Below are 27,579 nucleotides of genomic sequence, written 5' to 3' on the forward strand. Positions count from 1 at the left end.
AAAAACTACTGACATTTTAAAACGACGTTAGCTCTTAATTACAGTAACATTCGTTTCATTCGTTTGCTTAGTTAATAAATATAAATAATTACTGGTTTATTATTAATTGATAAATACATTAATAGTCAAACCAGTGATAATTTATATTAAATAATGAACCGTCACAATTATTTATTCTATATTATTCTAATTTAGGTGCGCTGCTACCTAGGTAAAGACTACATTAAATCATATACAAATGCAACAATTTTTTTTATTGTAATTTTAAGTATACGATACATATTTCATCTATAATTTGAAATATTCGTGAATAGAACACGATTCGATTTTTTTTATAACATCGATAATATTATTAAATTACACAGTACATAGAATAGGTATAAAGTTTACTTCATACAGGTCTTATTAATATGTCAATAATGTGACACAGCTATCCGACCCAGATCACAATGGACTTTGCTAATTAAAAGCGTTTTCGTCGTTCCTCGAAACATAACTTTGTAATAAAACTTTATTAATGGCTTTATACTTTATTAATAGTCGATTGTTATTAGTATATTATTGTAACATAAATAAACCCCATGATGACACATATTTTTTAAGATTTTTCTTTGTTTACATTACCTATTTGTGTCTTCTGGTTTCGAGTGTATTAAATTTAGATCACATATTTTCATGTTTCATAAAGTTCAAGGTAAGATGGAAATTAAAAAATATTGTGCAAGTCAGACTATCAATCTCAAGAGCATTCAATCATACTAACCATCAAGTTTTATAAAATGAATATAGATTAATTCATATTGATGTACTCGTACACCGCAGTGTCTTAAAAAAATGTTATTATTTTGCGATTTTTCTGCTAAAAATATTGTAATAAATAACAGCTCGTCTCGGAGGAGGGTATCCTATCATGATAGAAAACAGTATTTAAAATTTATTCGCCACAATACTCCACTACAAGTTGGCACATATACAATTATCCCTATAATGTTTTCTCTCAGGGCCGAGAACAACACGAATCATAAATAAAAGTTATTCATAAAATATTGGTGTTAAACTAAACGATCTATCACTAAGTGATTCATAGAAATATTTACCACTAAGCAAATATTTGTTATTTAACTGTATGATATTAAAAAAAACTATTAGTTCTTATAAATACACATTGTTAACTCTATATATTGGATGTAAATTGTTTGTTTTTTTACTTTAAATTACGCTTATACTTACACAAAAAACTAAATTTCTGTACAACATTCATCGTTATCAATACACAAAACTTGTTATAATGGCCTTAAAGAGTAATTTCTTCGATGGCTTTTAATATAAATTTCATTTAGAATGTAACATCATCAGATCCTACCGCTAAACAGCAATACTCTGTATTGTTTCGTTCCGGTATGAAGAGTGAATGAGCTAGTGTATGTACAGCCACAAGGGACATAACGTCTTAGTTAGAATGGTTAATATTTTATACATCGCCAATGTCTATCTGCGGTGGTGATAATTTGCTATCAGGCGGCCCAATCGCCTGTCTGCCTACGTTTAACAAAAAATAAATTCTACAAATGGTACAGAGTACAATTACTTTTACTAAATAATAATTGGTATTATGTTGTACCTCAAACTAAAATAACTAAGCATCATATACTTATTATATTAAATGTACACTTACAAAAATAATTTTAAAATAAGTCTGACTAGATGAACAAAAATATTAAATAACAATAAATATCTACTTCTAACACATTGATGCGTACAATAACTTGATCATTTTTTTATTGACTTTTTTGTTTGTCCAAGCTATCTTGTAATGTAAATAATATTTATTTAAGAAATATAGTCATATGTTCGTATAATATCTTATTATAAAGGTCCTATTTACTATACATATATTCCTACGTTTCATGAAAGTCAATCTCAAAGTATAACTTTCGATTTCAGTATCACTCTTAGAAAACTTGAATTGTTAAAGTTCGCTGTCGTATCCCTTTTGGTACGAAATTGCTTGAAAATAAACCAATTTCGAGCGCATGAAGACACTTAAAATATACAGAAACTTAAAATATAACTTTAATCGAAACGCATAATCCTAAAACACATTCAATAAATTAAAAAACTTTTTATTTGAATTAAATCACTCTTTCACTGTTTACGTTTTTAAAGTTGCGCAGTCGTATTGACCGCGGACCGCGATCGCTACGCCTTAACTGTAGTGGTGGTGGTCACACGCTCGCTGTCATGGTGAACCAATGGCGGTAGCAGTTTCCCAGCAAGCCGTGTGAAAGTGGAACGGAACTGACGACTCATACTACAGTACAACACGAAGTTCACGGCAGAGCCAACCAACGCCATGAGGTCCATCACCTCGCCTGTCAACAAAATAAATTATCATTAGCAGCTCTATCTTCGTTAGTACTACCAATAAAGTTGAATAGGTGAAAATAAATACCTACTTATAAAGCAGCGTAACCATTGGTACTACTGATAAAGTAGCCCTGAGAGATCCTGTGTTAGTACTTACACAAACCATCTCGATTATACTCGATTACAACGAAATCTATGTAAATATTTAATCTAAAGTTAAGAAGTTTTTCTGATTCTCTAGAACGCTGATTTTTAGGAAAAGGTTTGGAAATGAACATATTAGTCAAATCTTGCAGGTATGCTTTTCTTTTTGATGTGTTATCATACATATGACTTACATTCTTTACAAAATGACGGTTTTACATAATATGATCAGAATTTATATTAAAACACATTAGCAAATGAAGTTCACTGCTGTGACGAATGTTCCAAGTTTATAATCAAATCGAACTATTACAAATAAATAAAAACGTTTCGTAACCAAACGGATAAGGTACACAAACAATTTTCTCTTTAATACAATTTTTCTCTTTTAAACTACAATGACTTGGTCAAAGTGAAATCATCTCATGTCGTATCTACGTTTTAACACAGATATACGACTTACCGAGGATACCAGGACCCCCAAAAAGCCGAGATGGCCCGGTGGTAAGAACGCGTGAATCTTAACCGATGATAGTGGGTTCAAACCCGGGCAAGCACCACTGAATTTTCATGTGCTTAATTTGTGATTATAATTCATCTCGTGCTTTACGGTGAAGGAAAACATCGAGAGGAAACCTGCATGTGTCTAATTTCACTGAAATTCTGCCACATGTGAATTCTACCAACCCGCATTGGAGCAGCGTGGTGGAATAAGCTCCAAACCTTCTCCTCAAAAAGAGGAGAGGAGGCCTTTAGCCCAGCAGTGGGACATTCACAGGCTGTTACGGTTACGGTTAAACTACAATGAGAAAAAAAAAGGAATAAAGAGCAGAACGTTAACAGCTTATTTGTACTGAACTTGCAACTTACGTGAATTTTGCCTTCCTCCTAACGAGCACTTAAGAATAGCACCTTTGACCCAAAAAGATTTAGATGACTCATACCTTTTTAAATTGGAGGGTGTATAGATATCAGCCAGAAGATATCTGTGGGCCTTACCCTTTTACGATAAGAAATAAAATAACAATAAAAGCTATTTTTAAAAAAAATCGTAAACATCAAACAAAATGTTAAATTAAATTTATAAATTAAAAAAATTTATGCAAGGCATTTCTATTTTGTGAACAGTAACAGTTGCATATCGTATATCATGCTAATGTATTTTTGGATTTGACGAGAATAAATATTTATTACTTCGGCGAAGTTCGAGAAACTCAATCATGAATGATTTTCTTCTTACTCAATCATCAGTTAAAAAAAAAGCTATCGCTCTTTTATGTTTCGACATCAAAGAATTATCGCAAAATTATTATAAATTTAAAGTGTATACAAAAAATTTAAAAATACCATAATATGATTATTCCCGTAACTTTTAAAGTTTTATCACAATCAATAAAATATTTTCAATTATTCCTAAAAATTTTGAATCAAAGGATTTATATAAGTTTATCTACCCGTCGTCGTTCAAACATAATTATGAAAGGTTAAATGGATTAAATTTAATTGGTTGATGGTTGATATTTGTACAAGCTTATGCTTAAAAAAATTCTATCAGTCAACGAATGAAAAAATATACATTTATCGAATTAAAAAATAACAAAATATCACTACGCTATGAAAAATGACAAAGCTATCTGATATGCCAGAATTATAAAAAACTAAAAAGTCTGTATACAATGTAGAAGCACCGCGCTCATTTTTGATTGACAAAATAAAAACTTTGGGAAATAATACCAGATTGGAATAAGGTTTAAGTTATCCAAATTGGTCTAGCAGTATTCCAGTATAATCCGTGCGCTTCGTGTTTTTTTCTAATGAAAAAGCCTGGGACGTATATGTAACCTCTTACTTTTTTGTAATTTAAAAATTACAATTATATCGACACTCAATCCGACTCATCGTCAGTAATAAGCAATGTTTACAGAGCATATACGTTTTCGCTCGAGATAAAAAGAATAAGAGTCGAGATAATAAAAGAAAAGCTAACATTGGCATTATGATTACTATGTTGAGAAAAAAACTTCTAAAAACAATGTGTTAGGTAATAGTTTGGTTGTTAAAAGGTTTTATTATATCCATATGAACTATTTTTTTTTAGGCTATAGGTCACCACCACCCATAGATACTGGAAATTTAAGAAGTATTATCCATTCTTTACATCGCTAACGCGCCACCAACCTTAGGAACGAAGGTGTTATGTCTCTTGTGCCTGTAATTACACTTGCTCACTCATCCTTCAAACTGGAACACAACAATACTAAGTATTGCTGTTTGACGGTAGTATATCTGATGAATACCCATTCATACCTACCATTGGTGCCTACCCGGACGGGCTTGCACAAAACCCTATGTCCGTTTCAAATGAACTTATTGCCTAGAGAATATTTACTGTAAATTGATTTCGTATGAAAAATGCGTGTTTGGCAATTTAATTAACATCATACCCTAAAAATAAGGGTTTTAATATAAGCCCTGAAATTTTTATTACATCAAACGATATCATCCTTATAGCAGTCATCACTTAAAGCAGTGACTATGACAAAACTGACAACGAACCCTCTCTCGTGTCTCATCAAAAAATTTGCTCAATTTCAGGCGCCTATGAGCACTTTTTAATGTTACATGATTAAATAGATTTTTCCAAATTGAAAAAAGGCAAGCAACTCAGCTCTGTAGGAACCCTACTGGTGGTAGGGCTTTGTGCTAGCCCGTCTGGGTAGGTACCACCCACTCATCAGATATTCTACCGCAAAACAGCAATACTTGATATTGTTGTGTTCCGGTTTGAAGGGTGAGTGAGCCAGTGTAATTACAGGCACAAGGGACATAAAATCTTAGTTCCCAAGGTTGGTGGCGCATTGGCTATAAGCGATGGTTGACATTTCTTACAATGCCAATGTCTAAGGGCGTTTGGTGACCACTTACCATCAGGTGGCCCATATGCTCGTCCACCTTCCTATTCTATAAAAAAAAAAAAAAAAACTCACTTCAAATTCACTTGTGAATTATTGTTTTACACCGACTTTCGATGATGATTTTGATACTATTTAATAGATAAATAAGTAATTATAATACTTAAATAATGAAATTTCATACACTAGTATGCGATCACTGTCTGGTATTTCACGATCGTATTCCGCAATGACCTTTGGTTGTTTCTTACAGAAAAGCCCTAATATTTTTTTTTTGTCCTCTCTAACACATTGTCGGCTCCATCGGCCATCAATGCGCCTGGAGACATGACCAGCCCACTTCCGCTTCAGCGAGCTAATTCTACAATTAATATTACAAGGTTGCTTTTACTTTTCTTGTTCATTAAATAATAATTACCGCTTATTCTTTTAAAATTATACACTGACACTATTGTTAAGTTATTAAAATATTTGTTATGAAAAAACTTTAAAACTGTTTGAAATTTCAATTTTTCGAAGCAACGAGGCTCAATTTTTAAGTACTCTTCAATTCATCCACTTAAAGTTCTTTAGGGACTGAATGCTGACAGTTTAGGATTAACCTCGCTTTCAAGAGATTAAATGCCAGCTTTCTTTATAATCCCTCGTAATTTATTTATTTTTCCTTGTATTCATATTTATATCATAACATTATTTTAGTAAATTTATTATTATTATTATTATTTTATAATATTTACTAGCGGACCCGGCAAGCGTCGTCTTGCCGTATAGATATCTTTTCATTACCGACAGCAGTGCCATCTACCGGGTTTAATTCAGTAACTCATTCAAATATATTCATAAATTTCATCCAAATCGCTCTAGCCGTTTAGGGGATCAAACACACGTGCAGAAGAATTATATACATTAAGATATTATAATAAAAAGATATTATAATACAGTTATATGTGGGAGACAGGAGCCCAAACTAGGTTGCCCTGTGCTAAGGGACCTAATACTTTAACCTAATACTGTTGAATAGGAAATAAAATAACCTTCCATTTCGTAAAAAAAATCAATTAAATAACTAATGAGGGTATATTAATGACGCCTTACCTGTTTGTACCTTACAAATTCATAGTCGTGCTAAAAAGAAAGTAGAAAACCTATATTTTTCCAATTTCTTGTGTGAAATTCTCTCGAGCAATGTTCGATTTTCATCAATAAGAAATCGGGGAAGTTGAACAAAAAGAGTCAATATTAATTAACGGTGTTGGCCCGTAATTTAGCTAGACAATCCATTTGCGATTTATCAATGAACATATTATCTAACGTATAAGCTTTGTCATCGCACAAATAATATGTTGAGGGTATATATTTCTGATAACGTATCTCGTTTTATTATTATATACAATTTCTGAAGAAAAATAATGAGGTGAAATATACATTTATAAAATATTATCCGTGCATAGAATCGCGACGGTAGCTAGTAGGGATATCAAAGAAGCTTAACGCAAGTTTCTTTGTTTTCAAATTCGGGAAACATGCATAGTGTTCTTAATCCCAATAGACATGGAAAGTACGAAGTATCTTGTTCACGTAAAACTTTTGAACCAGTAATATTATTTAAGTGTTTCTATGACGTGTCTACGGGTCAAGTATCGTAAAATTTATAGAATTCAATCATGACCTCAGGGAATTTCGTGACATTTTATGACACTACTTAAATAACGATAAAAATAGGTCTTAAAACGTATACCGAATTTGATATTACTATGTTAGATGACATCTAATATGTGTTTCCTTTTTCTTTGGTTTTATTTTTATTATTTTTAATAGGTAGGCAGACTAGCAAATGGGCCACCCGGTGGAAAATTATCACCACCGCATAAAGACATTGGCACTATAAGAAATATTAACAATTCTAAGTTTCATTTCGTTTAATGGTAGAATATTTAATGAGTGGGCGAGAACTTAGACGGGTAAAGCTTTATCACCAAGTGAATTGAAATTGAATAAATTCAAATTGATTTTAGAATGATTATATAATATACAGAACTCGATATTTACCAGTAAGCCGCAAGCATATCATGTATAACGTATAATGAACTTCGATTCCAGCACGTTATTGCACATACTGGCGAGAGTTGAAATAGGGACAGTTCAGCTACGATCAATAAAGTTAATAGAGTCGCTTAACTTTATTTGCATATAACATCCCCCACTGGAAAATTGTCAAAGAAAACTGCAATAGGTGAGGGCCTATCTATAATAATAAAGTTATGCGTAATATAATTTATCGATAGGTACTACAATTTGACTATCCTACTAATATTATAAATGCGAAAGTGATTTGTATATTTGTTTGTTGTTTTGTTAATGACGCTTCACGTCATAACTTCTCAAACAAGCATCATGATATTTTGCATACGTTGTCAAAAGGGAAACAAAAAAGGACCGAGATCTTACATCTCCCCCCACCCCTATAACGCAGGCGAAGCCGCGTGTGGAAATTAGTAATATTATAAATGTGCAAGTTTGTATGTTTATTACTTAATCACCCGAATGCGGCCATATGGATTTGGATAAATTTGAAATAGAGATAGCTTATATATTGACTTAACAAAAAGACCTAACACCTCCTCCCCCAGACACGCGGTCTGAGACGCGGTTTGAAGCTATTAATAATTAAATGTTTGAATACATATACATTATTATTACTTAAATGTACTTGATTGATTCGTTAAAACAAACCCCATTTAAAAATGTTTATAAAAATATGTGACGTAAGTGGAATTTTCTCATTTGTGTATTATATAATGATTTAATTTCAAAACTAATAAGTTAAATTATACACTCAAATGAACAACACAGTAAATTATTATACGACAATATAGAAAAATCTTTTTTATAGTATAGGTAGACAGCCAACTGACGGTCGCTTCAGCACCAATGCGCCACCAACTTGGGAACTAAGATGTAATGACCATTAATTGTTCCTGTAGTTACATTGGCTCATTCACACATCAAACCGGAACACAACAATACCAAGTACTGCTGTTTTGCGGTAGAATATCTGATGAGTGGGTGGTACCTACCCAGACGAGCTTGCACAAAGCCCTACCAACAGTCGTTATGTTGTAAAAAGTATTCGTTATATCGCTGTATTCTTCTTAGATCCTATAGCTGGCCATAAAAGGTTCAGAGACTCAGAGAAGACATGTATTAATGCTTAACTGTAACTTAGGTACTAATTTACTAACTTCTATTTAATAAGCCATACTTCTTAAGTTGTTGATATATCAGTATATTTTAATCTTCCATAATATAATGGAATAGTAATGTATTATTTACATGGTATATCTTAGACGAAAATCATACTGATTTAAAACAAATTAGGAATTTCTAAAATAAGATCATAATTTAGAGTGCAAGATAGTCTAATTGTCTAGGTATTTAAAGCAAATCTTTAATAATTATATTAATCTGTCGTTTCGGCCTACAAAATGTTTAAAAAGTATATTGTAGCCCTTTCCAGTCCTCTGCCCAAAGGTTGCCTGGAAGAGATCGTGTACATCTATGTTATCAACTGTGATAATCGTACAGTAACAAATACAATATTTAAATGTACGTTAAAAAGCTGGTCAATACATATAATTTGACATCTATTTACATATATGTATAACTCATTTAAAAGCAGAAGGATTTTAATTCTTATTTGCAAATTTTATTTTATTTTTTATTTTCTCGAAATTTATAATGATTACTCTCAGAATCAGTGGTCCAAATATTGCAAGTTTCCAAATATCGCAATTTTTTTGCGAAGTTAGTTATATAGTTTTCCTTGAATCTTTTATATATATTGTTGGACTTCAAACGGGCAGCCATCTCATGGTTAAACGTCTTCGATGGATCACCGTTAATTTTACTTACGTTTGAATTATATAATAAAATGGATTTACCTAATGCCTGTCTACTGATGCGCCGATTTTTGTGTCATTTACCATTATTAGTTTTATTCATATATATTCTAAGCAATCCTTCATGTACATTTTTGTTTGAGTTCTTTCAAACATATACGTAAATGAGTGTAATCGAGTGTATCGAAAAATCGCTTAATCAAACTAGAGAAATAAGTTATATAAATCTCATTTTTTTATGTCATTGTGTTTCTATGAACTTAGCATAGACATAAGTGCATGGTATATGTAAAGTTTTTTAATTATTCTCTCGACACTTTTACTTGCAAAAATAGTCGAGTTGACGAGCAGCCATATTAATATAACACCCGAAAAATTTATGAAAAATATTTCAATCATATATTATATTATAAATCGAATTAATCTGTTAAAATAAATAAGGTTTGTTCATTTGATTTTTTATTGATTTAGTGTACCCTATCCTTAAATATTAGTCTTCTACTATGTATAATCTTTTCACAGATTCATTAACATTAATTTAAAATGAGACAGAAAATAGAAAAAAACGAATTTGTTATACTTCTAAAAATCGAATTGTCCGTATAAATCTTTTTTTTTATAAATATAACACATTAAATTATAATTTAAATTCAGTAGTAATTAAAATCATGAATCTTAAAGTTACCATTGCAAAATTTACGGGGAGGAAGTCATTTTGAACGCAAACATAAATGTGGATTTTCGACATCTAAATGAAAGCCTTTGAAATTTATTTTTCTTTTAACCTCAATTTACATTCATGAGATTTTGGCTTTAAATGTGTATACATAATAAAATTGTGTTCAGTTAATTATTTTCATAATATTTATATATTTAAACATATAATTCATTGTTCTTAAATGAAAAGGAAAGTTCATAAAAATGGTTCTTCATTCCTATGTGATAAAAAAGAGCCGACCTCAAAAATACTTATATGATAAAAACTAATTTATATTTTTACCAATTGTACTTTAAAATAAATAAAAACATATATGTATATATAAAAGTAACTTAAATCTAAAGCTCAATGCCGACCTTCCAACAGATATAACGACAAGTTCAAATGATTTTGACGCTACTCCTTCGAATAAATTTAATCGATTAAATGTGATAAAGCCTCTATTACATGGAGCTACGAAATAAGTTGTAGAAATAGCTGAAACGGGACTTTGAATTTGAAACTTGAAAAACAATTCGTCACACAATCGATGACACCAATTAATACTGCATTAATTATAACTTTCTTGCTGCCATTCTACGTGGTCATGACTTACAGTAGCTATTTTTATTATTTATTGTATAATTATATTTATTTTATTATGTTTTGGTTTATACATATTGACTTAAGTCGTCAATGTTATGATATATTATGCATATAAAAGTAATAGATTATTAACGTGAAGGAAAACATGGTGAGGAAACACATGTGTATTCCACCAACCCACACTGGAGCAGCGTGGTGGAATAAGCTCCGAACCTTCTCCTCAAAAAAGGGAGAGGAGGCCTTTAGCCCAGCATTGGGACATTAACAAAATAATTAAAAAATATTAATTACAAAATCTTACTAACCAAAGGCATAGTAGCATATCCCAAATAGATGCGGAGCGATTGCAGTAAGCAGGCCAAACAGAGCCTGCGGTAATTCTGTAGCCAGAAACAGTCCGAGCAACGCCACCAACATGCGCGTTGTGCGATCTGTACGACCACCCCTCTTACCGCCATCTTCGTTTAGACGAGTCTTTTCTCCCTATAGAAAACAACACAATGTTAAAATTATACTACATCAACACATTTTGAATTAATAGAATGGATACTCTAGACTAGAATCAATTTAAAATTCTAAACGAAAGTAAATAATGTTTCCCTATTATTTTTTTATTAATGAAATTTTCTACATACGTTACGTTGATTGCAATCATGGTTTATTAAACTATAATCGTTAAATTATGATCTTGTTTGTATAATTACTATACTTAAAATTTCTCCAACCACAACCTAATGTACTAGTATTGCTAATATAATATGTTGCTTATAATGTTAGATGCATGCATGTGTCAAGTGAATCTTATATCATCTTATAATATTAGATACACATTCGTAAACGACTAACGATTTCGCTATACAATGAGAAAAAAATCTATCTATAGCCGATTGTTCGTTATATAGTATATATAAAAGTGATAGGAGGAATATATAAAAAATACCTCTGCTTGTCACATTATTATAGTTATAATTTCTCTTCACATAAAATACCACTTACTGAGAGGTAACTCATGTCATACCATGCATAAATGTCCTAACATTTCACCGTGTTTATGTGATGACTATGAAAATAGAAATGCTCGTGGGCGATTGCAAAGACGCGATTTAGTATGGTATAAAAAATTATGTACGCTCATTCCAAATCGCATGTTTCATGAAGAGCAATTTTGTTAAATCTTTGCTCTATTTAATGCGATACATTGAAATTCTTGCGCTAAATTACTAAACAATAAGAAAGATATATAATTATATAATAATAGAATATTGTTAGTGTAATTTTACTTTAAAAAAATATCTAAATACTACACTAACGGCGAAAATTTAGTAAAACCAAACACAAAATATTCAAAAGTTGCGAATGATTATATTTTCAACTTCTTATAAAGAGTAAAAAGTCCTTTGTATTTTTATGATAATTTTTTGATTTATAATTTTTAAATCTAAATTTGGACTTATTAGCTACCATGATTAAAACTACTAAGTAAACAAAGTAAGCATAATAGGAATTAAACTATCGCTATAAGTATATGCATTTATTTTAGTATTACCTCATTAGTAGCAACAGCAGACTTTTTCAATAATTTTTGTCGTCTTCTATCACTTGACTTCATTTTCAATATAAGACACACACTCAGGATAGATAGCACTACACAAGGTATTAATTTTAAGAAAACACTGTAAATCCAAAAGATAGAGGTCAATAGATATTGATTATTCGTCATTGATATCGCGTATGTTGGTTCGCCGACTGCGGAAACATTCACAAATTCAGTTTCATTCATTGTCACATTATTTTTTACACTATCCTTATTCGGCAACTCCTGTATTTTCATTGCAAAATAAATTGGTAGACACACTATTGGACAAACGACATAAGCAACCGCAATCGCTATATTCGTATTCCTTTTATTACAAAACGTCTTGTTTTTCTGAGGGAATTTAATAGCAACGAATCTCCAAACGGCTAATGTTATAGTAAGCCAGATAGAAATAGTGTGAAAAGTTTGACTAAATATAGAATGGAAGTACACGAAAACTGCCCAAGCATACGAATTGCGGTTGAGCTCTTCTGCAATTGTTGTGTATACATGAAGTGCTAGAGGTATATAATCTATCATCACCAGGAGATCTGCGACGGCGAGTGCGGTAAGGATGGAGTTTGTAGTCGATGTCATTTCCTTGCGGCTAAGTACAGCGATGTTGACAGAATTGGCGACGGAGCCTAGTAGGCAGATAATAAGCGCTACATAGCCGTGCACTTTCACGTAGACTCGTTGGAAGTTTGGTCCACCAGGCACGCAGTATGCCACTATCGCATCACCTCCATTTGCTTCTGAGCCGGACATTTTTCTTGTTTACAGCTTTGATGATATACAATATTTGGCAGTAGAGTATCTGCTTTTCTTCAGATTAGTACACATTTTCTGAAAAAAAAAGACAAATTTAACGCCGCTTGAATAAGTCAGATTTTCGTAATTGATATAAAAATTGATAATCGTGGTCGCTTATTGTAAATAGTTTATTTAGGTAATATCCTCTATATGTTAATTTGCTCTTAAACCATACTTTGGATAATATTTAACTTGTGATTACCTAATAACATTAACAAATATTCACGTATGGGAGAATTACTGATAACTTGTTTTTATTTAAATCTTTATTTCAAGTTTATAGGTAAATATTAAATTACTATATCTTGCAACAGTTAAAGTTGGGGTGAGAAAGTAAATTGTAAATAAACAAAGCGCGATATGGCAAAGAACAGCAAAATATTTCATCCTCCATTATTGACAGCTTAAAACCGCTCATATTTTCAAGATTACTGGATAAGTGTGTGAAAGTTCTCGTCCGACTTTCTCAAATACAACTACAAACTCCTACACGAGCTTTCTTAGCACGCCCGCAGTTTTCCTTTACGAAGAATCGAAATAAGTATATAATTGAGAAATTAAATGTGAAGAACATTTAGCGCTGACATTTACATATTCTTAGAATTAATTAAGTATATGTTTAAGTTAAAATTTTTGCTTGAGGATTATAAGTTTATTGTTTGTACTTTCAATAGAGATGGTAAATTACAGAGATAAGGTTAATGTAATATTTGACCCAAAAGTCCTTAAAGTCCTAAGCTTATTGTTTAAACATTAGCTTGGCCGGGACAATAGCGAACTGTACCTATTATTCTGCTTGCGTACATATATGTATAGCTATATAAAGTAGTGTCTTGTTAATTAAAACAATTATTATTCTGAAATTTAATCCATAATTCATAAATTATTAAATAATTAATAATGTCATTAAATATATTGTTAAACTAGGACTAATCATCGCCACTTCGCCCACAAAATGCAAAGTAAGATATGTCTATGTTTTTTATTGAATCAAAACATTTTTTCAGTATATACATTCAATTATATTTATTTGTAATGGTGTGATAAAAAGAATGAAAATTAGAGGGATTAGATTAAGTTGAAGGTCAGCCCCAACGCCCGGAGCTTAAAAGATAGGAATTGTGGGGCCGCAGACGCGTGAGGTGGGGGCCTCGCATGTCCTATTTCAGATGGCCATCATACTGTACGGCCCACGCCTCTTCTTCATATCGATAATATCTCGTAATATATCTTAAAATCAAAATTTTGGTAAGGTTTAAATACTATGAGGTAAATAAATTAAAATGAAATTCATTTTTGACATTGTTTTACGTAAAAATGGATAACGTTACTAATGTACGAATATAAACAATCTATCCATACGATCGCAGTTTTTCTTCTGCTGAAGACATTTCTAAAACCTAAAAAGATTCCGTAGCAAAGAGATACGTTAATTAGACATACATTTCTGTTAAACCTTTAAACACTTGATAGCAGAATATCTTAATTATTATCAAATAAAATACGTATTATTGTAAAAATGTTTTACATATTAACCTTATCACAGAAATTATGCAAATAATGGTTAAATACCGCATGAAATCTTATAGAGCCATATAATTATACATATAATTATAATATATAAATAAACAGATGCACAAATACGTTATTTAAATACTTATTACAATATAATAAAAAAAAGTAAACCTTGTGTTATCTTATTATTGAAAATAAAAACAATATTTCATTTTAAAAATTAAAAATAAGGATAATGTAGGTTTAGTCTAATAAAGATATTCTTACTAATAATCACTATAATTATGGAATTAGACTTTAGCTCCTTTTTATAATAATGATTTCCTTATGGATATATTTATTTTTGTTTTGTTACACATTTATTGAGTATAAAATTTTGAAAGAAATATCAATACTACTTTCGGCTATCAAGCTAGATTTCGGCATAAAACATTGTAAAGGATTTTTTGTGGCCTCAAGTTATCGTTTATATTTTTATAAGTTTATTACCTATATCAATATTAAATAAGTTGAAACGACTTAATACTCTTTAATAATAAAGATGGCTATACAAATGGTAATGTTAGTGTCGTATCGTTGGGACAAGAATTATTTGTTTTCAATCTCTTGGGAACAGTCTACCATCGACGAGATCGTTTGGGCATTAACAATTTTATTTATCTAATCCTCTCCTAAAAATTCCAAAGTGTGTCTTTACATAAAATTTGCTGCGCAAAAATAACCGCAATAAATATTGTAAACATATTACAGAATAAACACAAAAATGTAGGTGTACGGCATTTCAGAATAATTATTACGAAAACACTTTATTCGATTTCCTGACATATATATTTATTATGTCCATTTATTTCAGTCAAAAAAGTATCTCTATTTAACACACATGACGGCCTGCAAGATTTATTCGGTTTTCGAACACATAATCCTGCACACGTTATAACGGAAACGATGTTTCTTTCATCCCAACCCACTGTGTTTCGCCCCCATACAAACCGAGAGTCAATTGATCTTGAATATTTGACACACCATACAAACCACACAATGTCATGGAAAATAATACTCCACGTTTTAAATATAAAATATCTTAATTTTACATTATTAGATTAATATTGCTAGAATATTATACCCACATATTTATTAATCATTATTAGACCAAAAGTTCCATTTCAAATATATATTTCGAGTAAGAAGCATGAGGTATTTCAAAAGCAAATGAGAAACAGCTAATTTATTGAGTTATTTCGCTTGTAAAATAATGTAAGATAAGAAAAATGTAATGAAATTAAAAGAAAGACAGTCACGAGTTATTTCCAGTAATTTAAGTGAGAATAATTTTGTAGATGTTTCAGTCTGCCACACATCATCAGATTCATTTTTGTGCACCTTGCACCAAATTTCATATTATACATAAGTATTTATTTGAAATAGTTATTTTTATTCTCAGTAGTTTATATTTGATTTCTTATGTAGTTCGATATTTTTAATACAATTTATTGTATTAATTTTTTATTACATTATGAATAGGAAGCCTGCACAAACAGCGAACGTTACATTTTTATCACATATGTCATTAAAGAAATACAGATCCACTAACAGCCTGTGCATGTCCCACTGCTGGGCTAAAGGCCTCTTCTCCCTTTTTTAAGAGAAGGTTTGGAGCTTATTCCACCACGCTGCTCCATTGCGGGTTGGTGGAATACACGTGTGGCTAAATTTCAGTGAAATTAGACACATGCAGTTTAGTTTCCTCACGATGTTTTCCTTCACCGTAAAGCACAAGATCACAATTTAATCACAAATTAAGCACATGAAAATTCAGTGGTACTTGCCCAGGCTTGAACCCACGATGATCGTTTAAGATTCACGCGTTCTTACAACTATGGCCTCTTAGATACAGATATTCAACCATAATTGCTTACAACAAGACACCGTGATGGAGTGATATACATATATAATAATTGTTTTAAGTGATATATACTAAGAAAAAAATTATAAAATAACTAACCTAAATTAGCATGGCAAATAAAAAACCTATTTATTATATCAGTATGTGTTCGAAATTTGAATATGATTTTTTTTTGGACAAAATCAACCAATTTTTGTGCACATCCTAGTATCTTTCGAATAATACGAGTTTTATATTACTTCTCTTTATAACATAACATAACAAATATTGTACACTATAACAATTTTCGATATTCACTGACTAATATTATAATAAGGTCAACCAAATAAGCTTATTTTGCAAACGAAATGGTTACAATCCCTTAATATCTGTAACTGTCGAAAACTGTTACAAACTGTCTTACTAATAAAGCTTTAAAAAACATTTAGGCCAAAGTTAGGCACTATGTAAATTAAGCTTAATTTCCACTTCGTTGACCTGTCAGTTGAGGGTGATTTGAATTAAATGTTGCGGGAATTCTGTAGGAACACCCATTTAATTTACATATCTGTATGTATTAACCTAACATATATAACTAAATCTAGAATACCTTTGCGTATCGGTCCAATAATATCGCTTAATTTATAACCAAATAAGATGAAATAATAATCGACCATAATATTAATAAAGCTATTAAATTTTTTTCACATCTAAGTCTCCAGGGTAAATTACTTCTCGATTCATTTTATTAAAAAAAATACTTTACAAATAATCTTCTTTTGCTTTTGTTCGAAGAACCTTGTTATTTTGATCGAGTGCTTTGGGTAGAGAAATTTATATACCCATGAGTTTTACATACCATCAAAATATTTTAAGAAAATGATGCGAAGGTTAATTTTTATAAAAAATGTATATAAAATTTACCGAAAAAATAAATCTAAAGTAAAATAGCGCGTAAGAAATTGAGCTGGAGCTAAGAACATTAATTATCGGTGGCTTGGGACGAGATGACAAAATGATCCCCTAACAAAAGATTATGTACACTTGAACAAAACATATTTTTATTGTTACATTCAGAAATAACTAACATTGAAAAACCAATCAGGACAGTTATTATAATAAAATCAAATCTCACTTACGTTAATTAGACCGAGGAATGTTCTCTACGTTTCGGAAAGACTGCCATCATGAAATGAACGCGTCTCACGTCGGCTACTGAGTCGGCTCTTCGATAAATAATGTAAATTAAACTGGATTATATAATAAATTATAGCTTTACTATACACTCACGGTTTATTTAGTAGTAAATTCTTAGTTTTAATATGCATTAGACTAACTTGTATTATTGTTGTAACTTTTATGTTTGTAAGGAAAATAATGCTTTTTATTTAACTAGTAAAAAATATCGTAAGGACTATGTGTCCAGGGAATAGTTGTACAGAAACAACTGACATATACTTTTATTAAAAATTAATAAAGTACCTACATTATTAAATTCCGTACGAGTATTTTACTGAAACTTGAGATTGAATATGATTTACATTAGAACTGCATAGCGTACAGAAATATTAAGTTAGTGAGTCGGATATTTTGAAATACGATGGAATTCTTTGATGACTCATTTTCTAATTAAAAAAGTAATTACCCTCTGCAGTATGTGTAATACTCAATTCGCGATACTGAAGGAAATCGTATCTAGCTTTGAGCACATTAACTCGAATTGAATATCCCCGTATGAGCCATGATTAGTATCGATACATATGATTTCTTAATATAATCGTTATACCACAAGGCGATCAACTCTCGAATTAGGCAAAAGGAACGTACTTACAGCTGTCATTTACTTGACAAAACTAAATATGTAAGTAGATCGTCAACAATATTAACTAATACTAAGTATCAAATCGATATATTTTTTTTTATTCTTATATACTTTTAAAAACGAATGATATTTCTATATAAGAACATGATATAAAATTTATTTCATGAAAGTTGTCTAAGCCTAATTTCGACGTACATAAACTATTTCTTTCAAAATGTATTAAAACAACGACATAATTATTTGATTTTTAATTATAGAAATTAAAAACTGTTATTTTATATCTTAGTTAGTTATAGCTAACTTAAATATGATAATATTTATTATAATTAAAATCTTTAAAGTAAGGCTTATTAGCTGTACAATTATTTACAATAACAACAACAGCTGTACAATTATTCGGATTAAAGAACAGGTACATTTCAGAATATTATATATTAATTACAAGACATACTTTATTGCGCCGTAACCATTTTCAGTTTAAATTAAACTTTCTAAACGTCAAGGCAGGACCCTACTATTAGTGAAATTAATGATATTCCGAACTTTATCAATATTTTTTACAAGAAGGCAAAGTTTGTGATGTTATGTATCAAATATCACAAGTCCTTTCAATGACTTTTATCCGTGCAGTGACGGAGAAAGAATACATTTCACTGCCCCTCTCTTTCCCATGGGTGTCGTAAGAGGCGACTAAGGGATATCTGAGCGACCATCTGCTCATCTGGTGGTAGGATGCTAACATCCGCCTGGCTTGTTACCACCGTACGCATGGTGAAAAACTCGTGAAGTGGCTTGCAGCCGCGTTTCGAAGTCAGCCAGCGTACAGCCAGAGCCCGAGCGAGTATTGCCGCGATGGGTGTTGGTCCAATTGGAGACGGCTGTTGAACCAATGCCGGGGGAAACTGTATTGACCTGCCGGATAGGGAGACCCGAAGAAACGGCTGTTCCGCTGGCCGCCCGTGGCATAGTACAGGGGCCCGAGCGTGCCTAACCAGCTCGTGAGGCTGCCCCACCAGGCCACGCATAATCTCGGGGTGGACCGTCGTGCCGGTTGGTGACCGGTAGGTGGGGTCCCGGCGGCCACTTCCGGGGGGGTTCGGGGGCCCTTCCGTCCGGCGGGTCAGTGTATTTTTCCTTTTGGCAACCACTTGGGGAAACACGCCTCCACGCTTTGCCCATCCCTATCGTGGCAATACATCGCTCGCTTCACGTCTCTTTTCCATTCTATTTTTCCCAAATGGCGCAACAAAACAGAAATAACGGTCGTACAGCGGTGCACACCCCCACCATACCCTCGCTGTTTGAGGTCGAGTTCTCTAACATCCGAGGACTCCACACTAACCTCAACGCTGTCCACCACCATCTCGAGATAGCACGGCCAGCAATGTTGTTTCTCACGGAGACACAAATACTCCGTCCTGCCGATACCAGCTACCTTAATTATCCCGGCTACACGCTTGAAGAATCCTTCAAAGCGAAAGCCGGAGTATGCTTGTTCGTCAGGACGGATGTTTGCTGTCACCGACTGCGCTGCTTGGAGGACCCCTCCTTCTCCATGTTGGTGGTACGTGTGGACCTGGTTCGTCAGAGCCGAGTCTACGTGTGCCTCTACAGATCCCACAATGGTGACTTGGAGACAAGCCGATTATTTGACCATCTTAGTCGGGTGGCAGATGCTGCGCAAGAGCAATTTCCTAACGCGGAATTCGTGTTTTTGGGGGATTTTAATGCTCACCACGAATCCTGGTTGAAATCCCTCAAAACTGACCATGCTGGAAGGACTGCTCATGCTTTTGCTCTCACATATGACTTGACCCAACTGGTTGATCAGCCCACCAGGATCCCAGACATTGATGGGCAAACACCTTCTCTACTGAACCTTCTGCTGACTTCTCACCCGGTGGAATATCAGGTTGTGGTTCAGGCTCCTCTTGGCTCTTCGGATCACAGCCTTATTTCTACCAGAGTGCCACAGGCCAAGCTGCCGCCACTAGCGGTATGCAAACGTCGCGTTTGGCACTATAAGTCGGCGGATTGGGACGGTATGCGCGATTACTATGCGTCGGTCCCTTGGAAGGAACGTTGCTTCAGTGGGAATGACCCGACAGCTAGTGCCGCTGCTGTTGCTGGCGAGATCATGCTGGGAATGGAATACTACATTCCTAGCTCAGATCTCGTCAGTAGGAGTACGCGTAACCGTTGGTTCACTCGTGAATGTGCCGATGCTGTATCAGCTAAGCAGGCGGCATATCGCAAGTGGATCAACGGCTGCATTAGCGGGGCATCTAACATTGACTCACTGAAAGCAAACTATAATAAAAATTCCAAGTCCTGTAGAAAGGCATACACGGATGCACAGCGCATTGTACAGATTGGTCATGACCTTGTTTCGCATCCTAGGGGCTCCCGTAGCTTCTGGCGTCTGACCAAGTCTGTGCAAAACAATTTCTGCCAACCTTCGCTGCCACCGCTCAGAAATCCGGATGGATCGCTAGCTCACAGTCCGCAAGAGCAAGCTGATCTCCTGGCTAAACTCTTTGCCGACAATTCCGTCATCGATGATTGTAGTGCACTGCCACCTACAATACCTGCATGTGGCCATACGATGCCTGACATTAAAATCAGGCAACGTGATGTGCGTGCGGAGCTGCAATCACTTGATGTACGGAAAGCTGGCGGTCCCGATGGAATACCAGCCACAGTGCTGAAGAAGTGCGCAGCGGAGCTGTCTCCTGTGTTAACGCGCCTGTTCCAACTTTCTCTCTCTTCGGGATGTGTGCCGGAGGCTTGGAGAAGAGCTAATGTGCAAGTGGTTCCCAAAAAAGGGGATCGGTCTGACCCGGCAAATTATCGGCCAATAGCTATCACCTCAGGACTTTGTAAGGTGATGGAACGGATTTTAAACAACCAACTGATCCATTACCTAGAAGATCACTCTTTAATTAATGATCGTCAATACGGGTTTCGACCAAAACGGTCCACAGTTGATCTTCTAGGGTACGTAACGCACCTCTGGGGTGAAGCTATCGACAAGCATGGAGAATCGTTGGTTGTCAGCCTCGATATCTCCAAGGCTTTCGACAGGGTCTGGCACAGAAGTCTTCTCTCCAAGCTGCCGGCATATGGTCTGCCTGCTCAGCTATGCACCTGGATTGCCAGCTTCCTACACAAGCGTAGCCTTCGTGTTTTAGTTGATGGTTGCGCTTCTCAATTCTATGTAGTGAATGCTGGGGTCCCCCAGGGATCTGTGCTATCTCCCACACTCTTTCTTTTGCATATCAATGATATGCTCTCTCTTGGGAACATACATTGCTATGCAGACGATAGTACAGTGCATGGTGGATACCACGGACGCGCAGTGGCTGGGCGAGCGGAAATTGAGGAGAGGCGGAAGAATCTTGTCATTGAACTCAATAGGACGTTAGAGCTCATCGCCAAATGGGGCTCTGATAATCTTGTTGAGTTTAATGCCTAGAAAACACAGGTATGCGCTCTCACGGCGAAAAAGTCAACATTTTCCCCTCTTCCCTCCCTCTGTGGTACTCCGCTGGTGATGCAAAGCAAAATCGCCATGCTGGGGATTGACGTTCGCTGCGACCTTAGTCCAAGGGATTACATCGAGGCTGTTATAAAAACAGCTTCACGGAAACTCGGAGTTCTGAACAAGGTGCGGCGCTTTTTCACGCCACAACAACTGTGCCTGCTGTACAAAACACAGGTACGGTCTTGCGTGGAATATTGCTCGCACCTTTGGGATGGCTCCGCTAAGTACCTACTTGAGGCCTTGGACCGGTTGCAGCGACGTGCCGTACGCATTATTGGCGACGTAAAGGTCACAAACACCCTTGAACCTTTACAATTGCGTCGTGAGATAGCAGCACTGAGCGCTTTCTATCGACTGTATCACGGCGAGTGCTCTGAGGAATTATTCTCTCTAATTCCTGCTTCCCCCTTCCTTCTTAAGTCCACGCGAGCTGGTTCTCGATGTCACCGACTAACTGTGACATCAATTCCATCGCGAACAAAGAAATTTGGCATCTCATTTCTTTGTCGCACTTCCAAAAAATGGAATTCCTTACCAGCTCACGTGTTCCCCTCCTCTTAAAACCCGGGTTCCTTCAAACGAGGCGTGAAGAGGCATCTTGCGGGCCGGCAAGGCGAAGGCGGCTAGTGCAGAACGTTTTTCCCGTCTGTACTGGCCGTCGTCGCGTTTGGACTCTACTACCACTTACCAACAGGTGGAGTAGAGTCATTTGCCCTCCCGGCGAATATAAAAAAAAAAAATGACTATAAAATATACTCATCGCTTATTAAAATGAAGTAAAATGTTACAAATTAATAGTCAAATCCATTTTAAATAAAAATAATGGATAATATACATCACGAGTACATCTTAATATGATTATTTTCATATTATAATCTCATAATACATAATAATTATAATTACATTCGAACTCGTCTAGCCGGGCGTGGTGTAAAAAGGGAATAGACGACATTAATTATAAAGTCACTTATAATTAAAATTAAGTTGGCATGAGTTATATATGTACACTTTTATTGTGTTTGTGTACTATTACAATTTTACTTGGTTATATGAATGAGCACAACTTCATATTATAAAGCTTAAGTCCCCGCCGCGTCTGTCTGTCTGTCTGTACGTGATAAACTCAAAAACTAACGAACGGATTTTCATACGGATTTCGCCAGAGGATGAAGTGACTCATGAGGAAGGTTTTGTGTAAATTGGCTAAAATATACTGATTACTATTAAATATGTCAGTAAACATTGAGGCGACTGGGAGCTTTACTGCTTACGCGTAAACCAAAATAGTTATAATTACAGATGTATTACGACATAATCATTTTATTTTATGTGACCCTTATTTTACTTGTGCGAAGCTGGGGCGAGTAGCTAGTTAAAAATAATAGAACTATTTCAATTGGATTAAACAATACTCAAGAAACTATAAGTTTTTATAATTTTTTTACTTAAAGCATTATATGTTCATGTATGGCTATAGATATTGAATCTTTCATTCTATTAACATAAATTATTTACACTATATTTATTTTATATAATTTAGTATTTTATATAACAAATTAACTAAAAATAGCTAGATAGATAGATGTATATGAGTTTTTTAAAACAAAATATTATTTCTTACTTAATTTGTTAGCGCATTAATGGCATACTATTTACGTATCTATGTATGTATATATTGCTTAGGTAACTTCTTATCAAAATGTTTTAGGATAATCTTAAAATAATATATTTCCTACGTAACATTGACGAAATAATCTGTGCCCCACTGGCACAACTAAAATGCAATATCAAAAAGTAGGTACAATAATAAAAGAAATAAATTTTGTTTTCTATTAAGTCTTAAACGAATTCTACAATATTATTTGATGTCATAATAAAGTGACGGAGCCATGTCCAAACATAAAAAAGGAAATGGTAATTCAAATACTTTGACTTTTATTTACAGCTAAAAAATATTATCGGCCTTCCTTATTAACGTTGCTTAGTGGCTATTTAATGAAACACTGATTTCGCTCTTTCTGACATTATTGATTTGACATTCGAATAATTAATTTAACAATGATAAGAAATAGGGCCACATTTTTTTAAAATTTCGTTATTATCGTACTTATCAAATCTCCACTAGCAACACCGTTTAAAACTATTATAGTATCATTATAAACCCGGATTAAAGGGGTTCCCAGACATAGTTAAAACCGCTGAATAAGCAAGCGAACTCAATAAATACGGTACCAATATATACTCAAGAAACTTCTAACTTTTGAACGGTCATATTAAAAGATTAGTTAAATTAATGCAAATAGTGGTTCAAAATGTTGATTCCAACCGAAAAAAAATATAATTTCTAGTCTGCTTAATTAAAATACATTTATCTAATTTAAATATATAATGTTTTTGTAAATTTGGAAGAGCAAACGACTCTACTCCATCTGATGGTAAGTATACAATTACATTTATAAATCCTATATAATAACAAACGAATACTAAATTCACAATGTTTCATTATCTAAATAATTCTAAGTTATATTAAAAAAGCGTCAATAGCGCAATGATATAATGACAATATGCTACCTCGCGATGTAAAAGTCGATCCTGATGATGCAGGTTCGATCCTGACCCCCTGTTATTTTTGTTCTCACACTTAACATAAGCTGTACGCTTAAAATTAAAAATTAAACAACCAATCACAATGACATTTTGCATACTTTTTGCCAAAGGTACAAAAAAGACATAGGGTACCGAACACCGAAACCCACAAGGGCGTAAACCACTGTTGCGTATTCAATGAACTTTCAACACAACGTTTGGCAAATGTAAATCTGGTCAATTAAACATAAACATATAAATTTCGTTTTCACTTGGATCGCTTGCATGATATAAATAATATTTACAAGATTCAAGAATTGATTCTGGTAATTTAAATCGCTTTCGAAGCAACATAACTACATATAATATACCAAAGTGCTTTCAATGATTGAAACATATTCATAAGTTTTCAAACCTCGTCGCACATTTCGAGCGATGGTAGTTAAATAATACTCAGAAGTTCCCAATTTCGCATGAATTTTCGTATTATCGTCAAATCGTATATATATCGTAGTATCGTAGATGTAAACGAAAAACTTTTTTCATGTCAATGTTCAATATAGAGAAACTCAATATGTCACCAACTAACTCAATTTCTTACTACAAAGCTGTTTCTATTTTTGGGCTAGACTTTTAAGTGAGTGTCAATGACTTTGTATGTACACGTAATAAAAAAGCTAAAATATATTGAAATATCTTATTTTATTTTTCTTACCTATATACATATATATAATATGATACATGGCTTAGTGTGTTCGTAAAAACCACCCTTATATCATACCTTTATAAAAAACCTTTCCAAATAATTAACCATATCGATGACAAACCCTGTTAACATGTATCTAAAAAGCTTATTTAATGTTAAAGTCAAAAGTCTTAGAGCTCTGTGATGATAAAATATGATGCTTGATGAATATTCATTCTTGATTTTACAGTAATAAAGTACAAATAGGCTTTAACACCTAGTTTCCGACGACAACAAAACCTATTATTGAGTGAAAACAGCGTATAATTATTTGAAATAAATAATTGTATCATGTCTTATACACTTTAGACTTTAGAGCAAAGTATATTTGCAGTCCATAGCTCGTCCGAAACATCTTATCGATTTTTTAACATTAGTTATATTGTATAACATTGATATATCACACACCACATTTTTGTTTTATACAATTATGTACGTCTATATTAACTGGAGACAGTTTTAATTTATTCAGGAAAAAAGAAAAATCCACGAGAGCTAAACTAGGGCTAATTACTAGCATTATATTATATTTTATTTTCCTATGTATATAATTAAATTAAAAAATCCTTACTTTCGTAATTCTTGTATCGATTGTCCAATGTTGTTATGTATTTTTTATCACAACCGTTAAGTAATCTAAGTTAGTAAAACCTTCTAATATGTTCTAGAATATACAGTCACCGGCCCCAAAAGGATGAGCAAAATTTCCGCTGCACAGATGGGAGCTTGTTCAAAATTACTTGTAAAATTTTACTAATAGATATAAATGCTCAATATGTTCATATAACTAATATATATATATATATAACATATGTTCATATACAGAATACATTAACTTTTTAAACCAAAATCAAAACAGAAGGTGATTCTGAATTATTGACATGGTATTATATGAACATATAGAAATAGTATATTATTTTTAATACAAAAACTGTATCAGTGTGTATCAGAGCCTACAAATATCCTACGGAAGGACTAAGACCTCCTCTCCTTTTGAGTAGGAGATCACAATAATATAAATACAAATTTCCTATAATATTATTTAATGAGAAGTTGTGTCTTAGCCCTTGGGTAAACTTTGAATCAAAATACTGTGTTCATAAATGCTCAATAAATTCTAATGATGTTTAGAATCATGTCCTTATTTTTATATTATAAGATAAATTATAAAATGTAAGTATATTAAAATACAAATGTGCATAGAGTCCAATTTATTTTTTTCCACAAAGTTCGCTTTCAACAAAAACTGGCAAATATGGCATAAGATGTTTTCTTTGCTCGTAATTACAGTGCCTTACTTATTCTTTCACCGAAAAATGAAACCAACATAGTATTATTTCTTATACGACGGTAGCATTTCGAATTACTATACACACAACGACAAGAAATCCTCAATAAAAATTAAAACACATCCGTGATTTAAATATCATTCCAAAATGAACTTTTGAGAAAGCATTAGCCTATTTCATAAGTACATTCTGTAATGGATTTTACGGTTAAAAAATGACAAATTAAATTAAGGACGCATCAAAATTGCTTGTAAAAGTCCAATGAACAGCTTATACCTATTTCTACTTAGAGTTATATACTTTAAGAAATAAAATAAATAAGAGACATCATTTTTAGAAAACTTTATATAGTAATATTTTAATACAAAATTTTATTTTATTATAATTTCCACATTCTGTTTAAAGTATGAAGATCCAGTGGACCAATTGGAACCTTCATACTTTCAACAGCTTAAATAGATTTGTGAAGAGCTTTAGACAGTCGTTATAAGAAGTGTATTTCACAGTATTAATTTAATTGCTGTTAATAAGCAAAAATTAGGAAAGTTATTTTTAAATTTCTTAACAGACGTCAATTTTTTTTGATAAAATTTCGACTTTAGTATTACTGTTCTTAAAAATGTATAACGTAATAAGTACAATATAATCATAATTAAATGACTTCCAAAAATATTTGTAGATGGATAAAACTTCACGGACATCGAACATTAATTTAATCCAAAATATATTTTTAAATAACGAAATACCATAGGGAATTTAATTTCAAAACACTAAGCTAAATAGGCAGGCTAATAGGGTGTGTAGTTTTTAATATTACTAATATTAGAAATAAATAACAATAGAAATAGTAAGCAATGCGAAGAAAAATCAATTATTCAATATTTAAAATAAAATTAAAATGTATATTTATGCTACACACTTCTAATAATAGAACATATATTTTTGCTAACAAAATATACTTACCAAGTCACACAAATATCAACCTCAAATAAAAAATCACGTCTCATCACATCACAACGAACAAAAATAACTGATAAGAAATGCTATACCGAATCCTAACGAGAGTACGAGATAAAGTTGCAAGGATAATAATTCATCAAGATTTTCGTGCGGACAAAGTTCGTGTCTAGAATTATTTACGCGTCCGTATCGAATGAGTGACAGAGCGCCGTGAGGGCGGCA

At 33.0% G+C, this 27,579-nt stretch overlaps 1 protein-coding gene across 1 annotated transcript; it reads right to left on the reverse strand.

Moving 5' to 3' along the window:
- Positions 1 to 1,760: 1,760 nt before the first annotated feature.
- LOC126770306 (G-protein coupled receptor dmsr-1-like) lies at positions 1,761 to 27,579 on the reverse strand. Its single transcript, XM_050489664.1, has 4 exons — positions 27,361 to 27,579; positions 12,172 to 13,047; positions 10,931 to 11,108; positions 1,761 to 2,372 (listed from the first exon to the last, which is right to left on the reverse strand). Exons 2-4 carry the CDS (start codon positions 12,967 to 12,969, stop codon positions 2,200 to 2,202), a joined length of 1,149 nt encoding a protein of 382 aa, XP_050345621.1. The 5' UTR covers positions 12,970 to 13,047; positions 27,361 to 27,579; the 3' UTR covers positions 1,761 to 2,199.

Source organism: Nymphalis io, chromosome 8 (genome assembly GCF_905147045.1).
Source record: "Nymphalis io chromosome 8, ilAglIoxx1.1, whole genome shotgun sequence".
Lineage (NCBI taxonomy): Eukaryota > Metazoa > Arthropoda > Insecta > Lepidoptera > Nymphalidae > Nymphalis > Nymphalis io.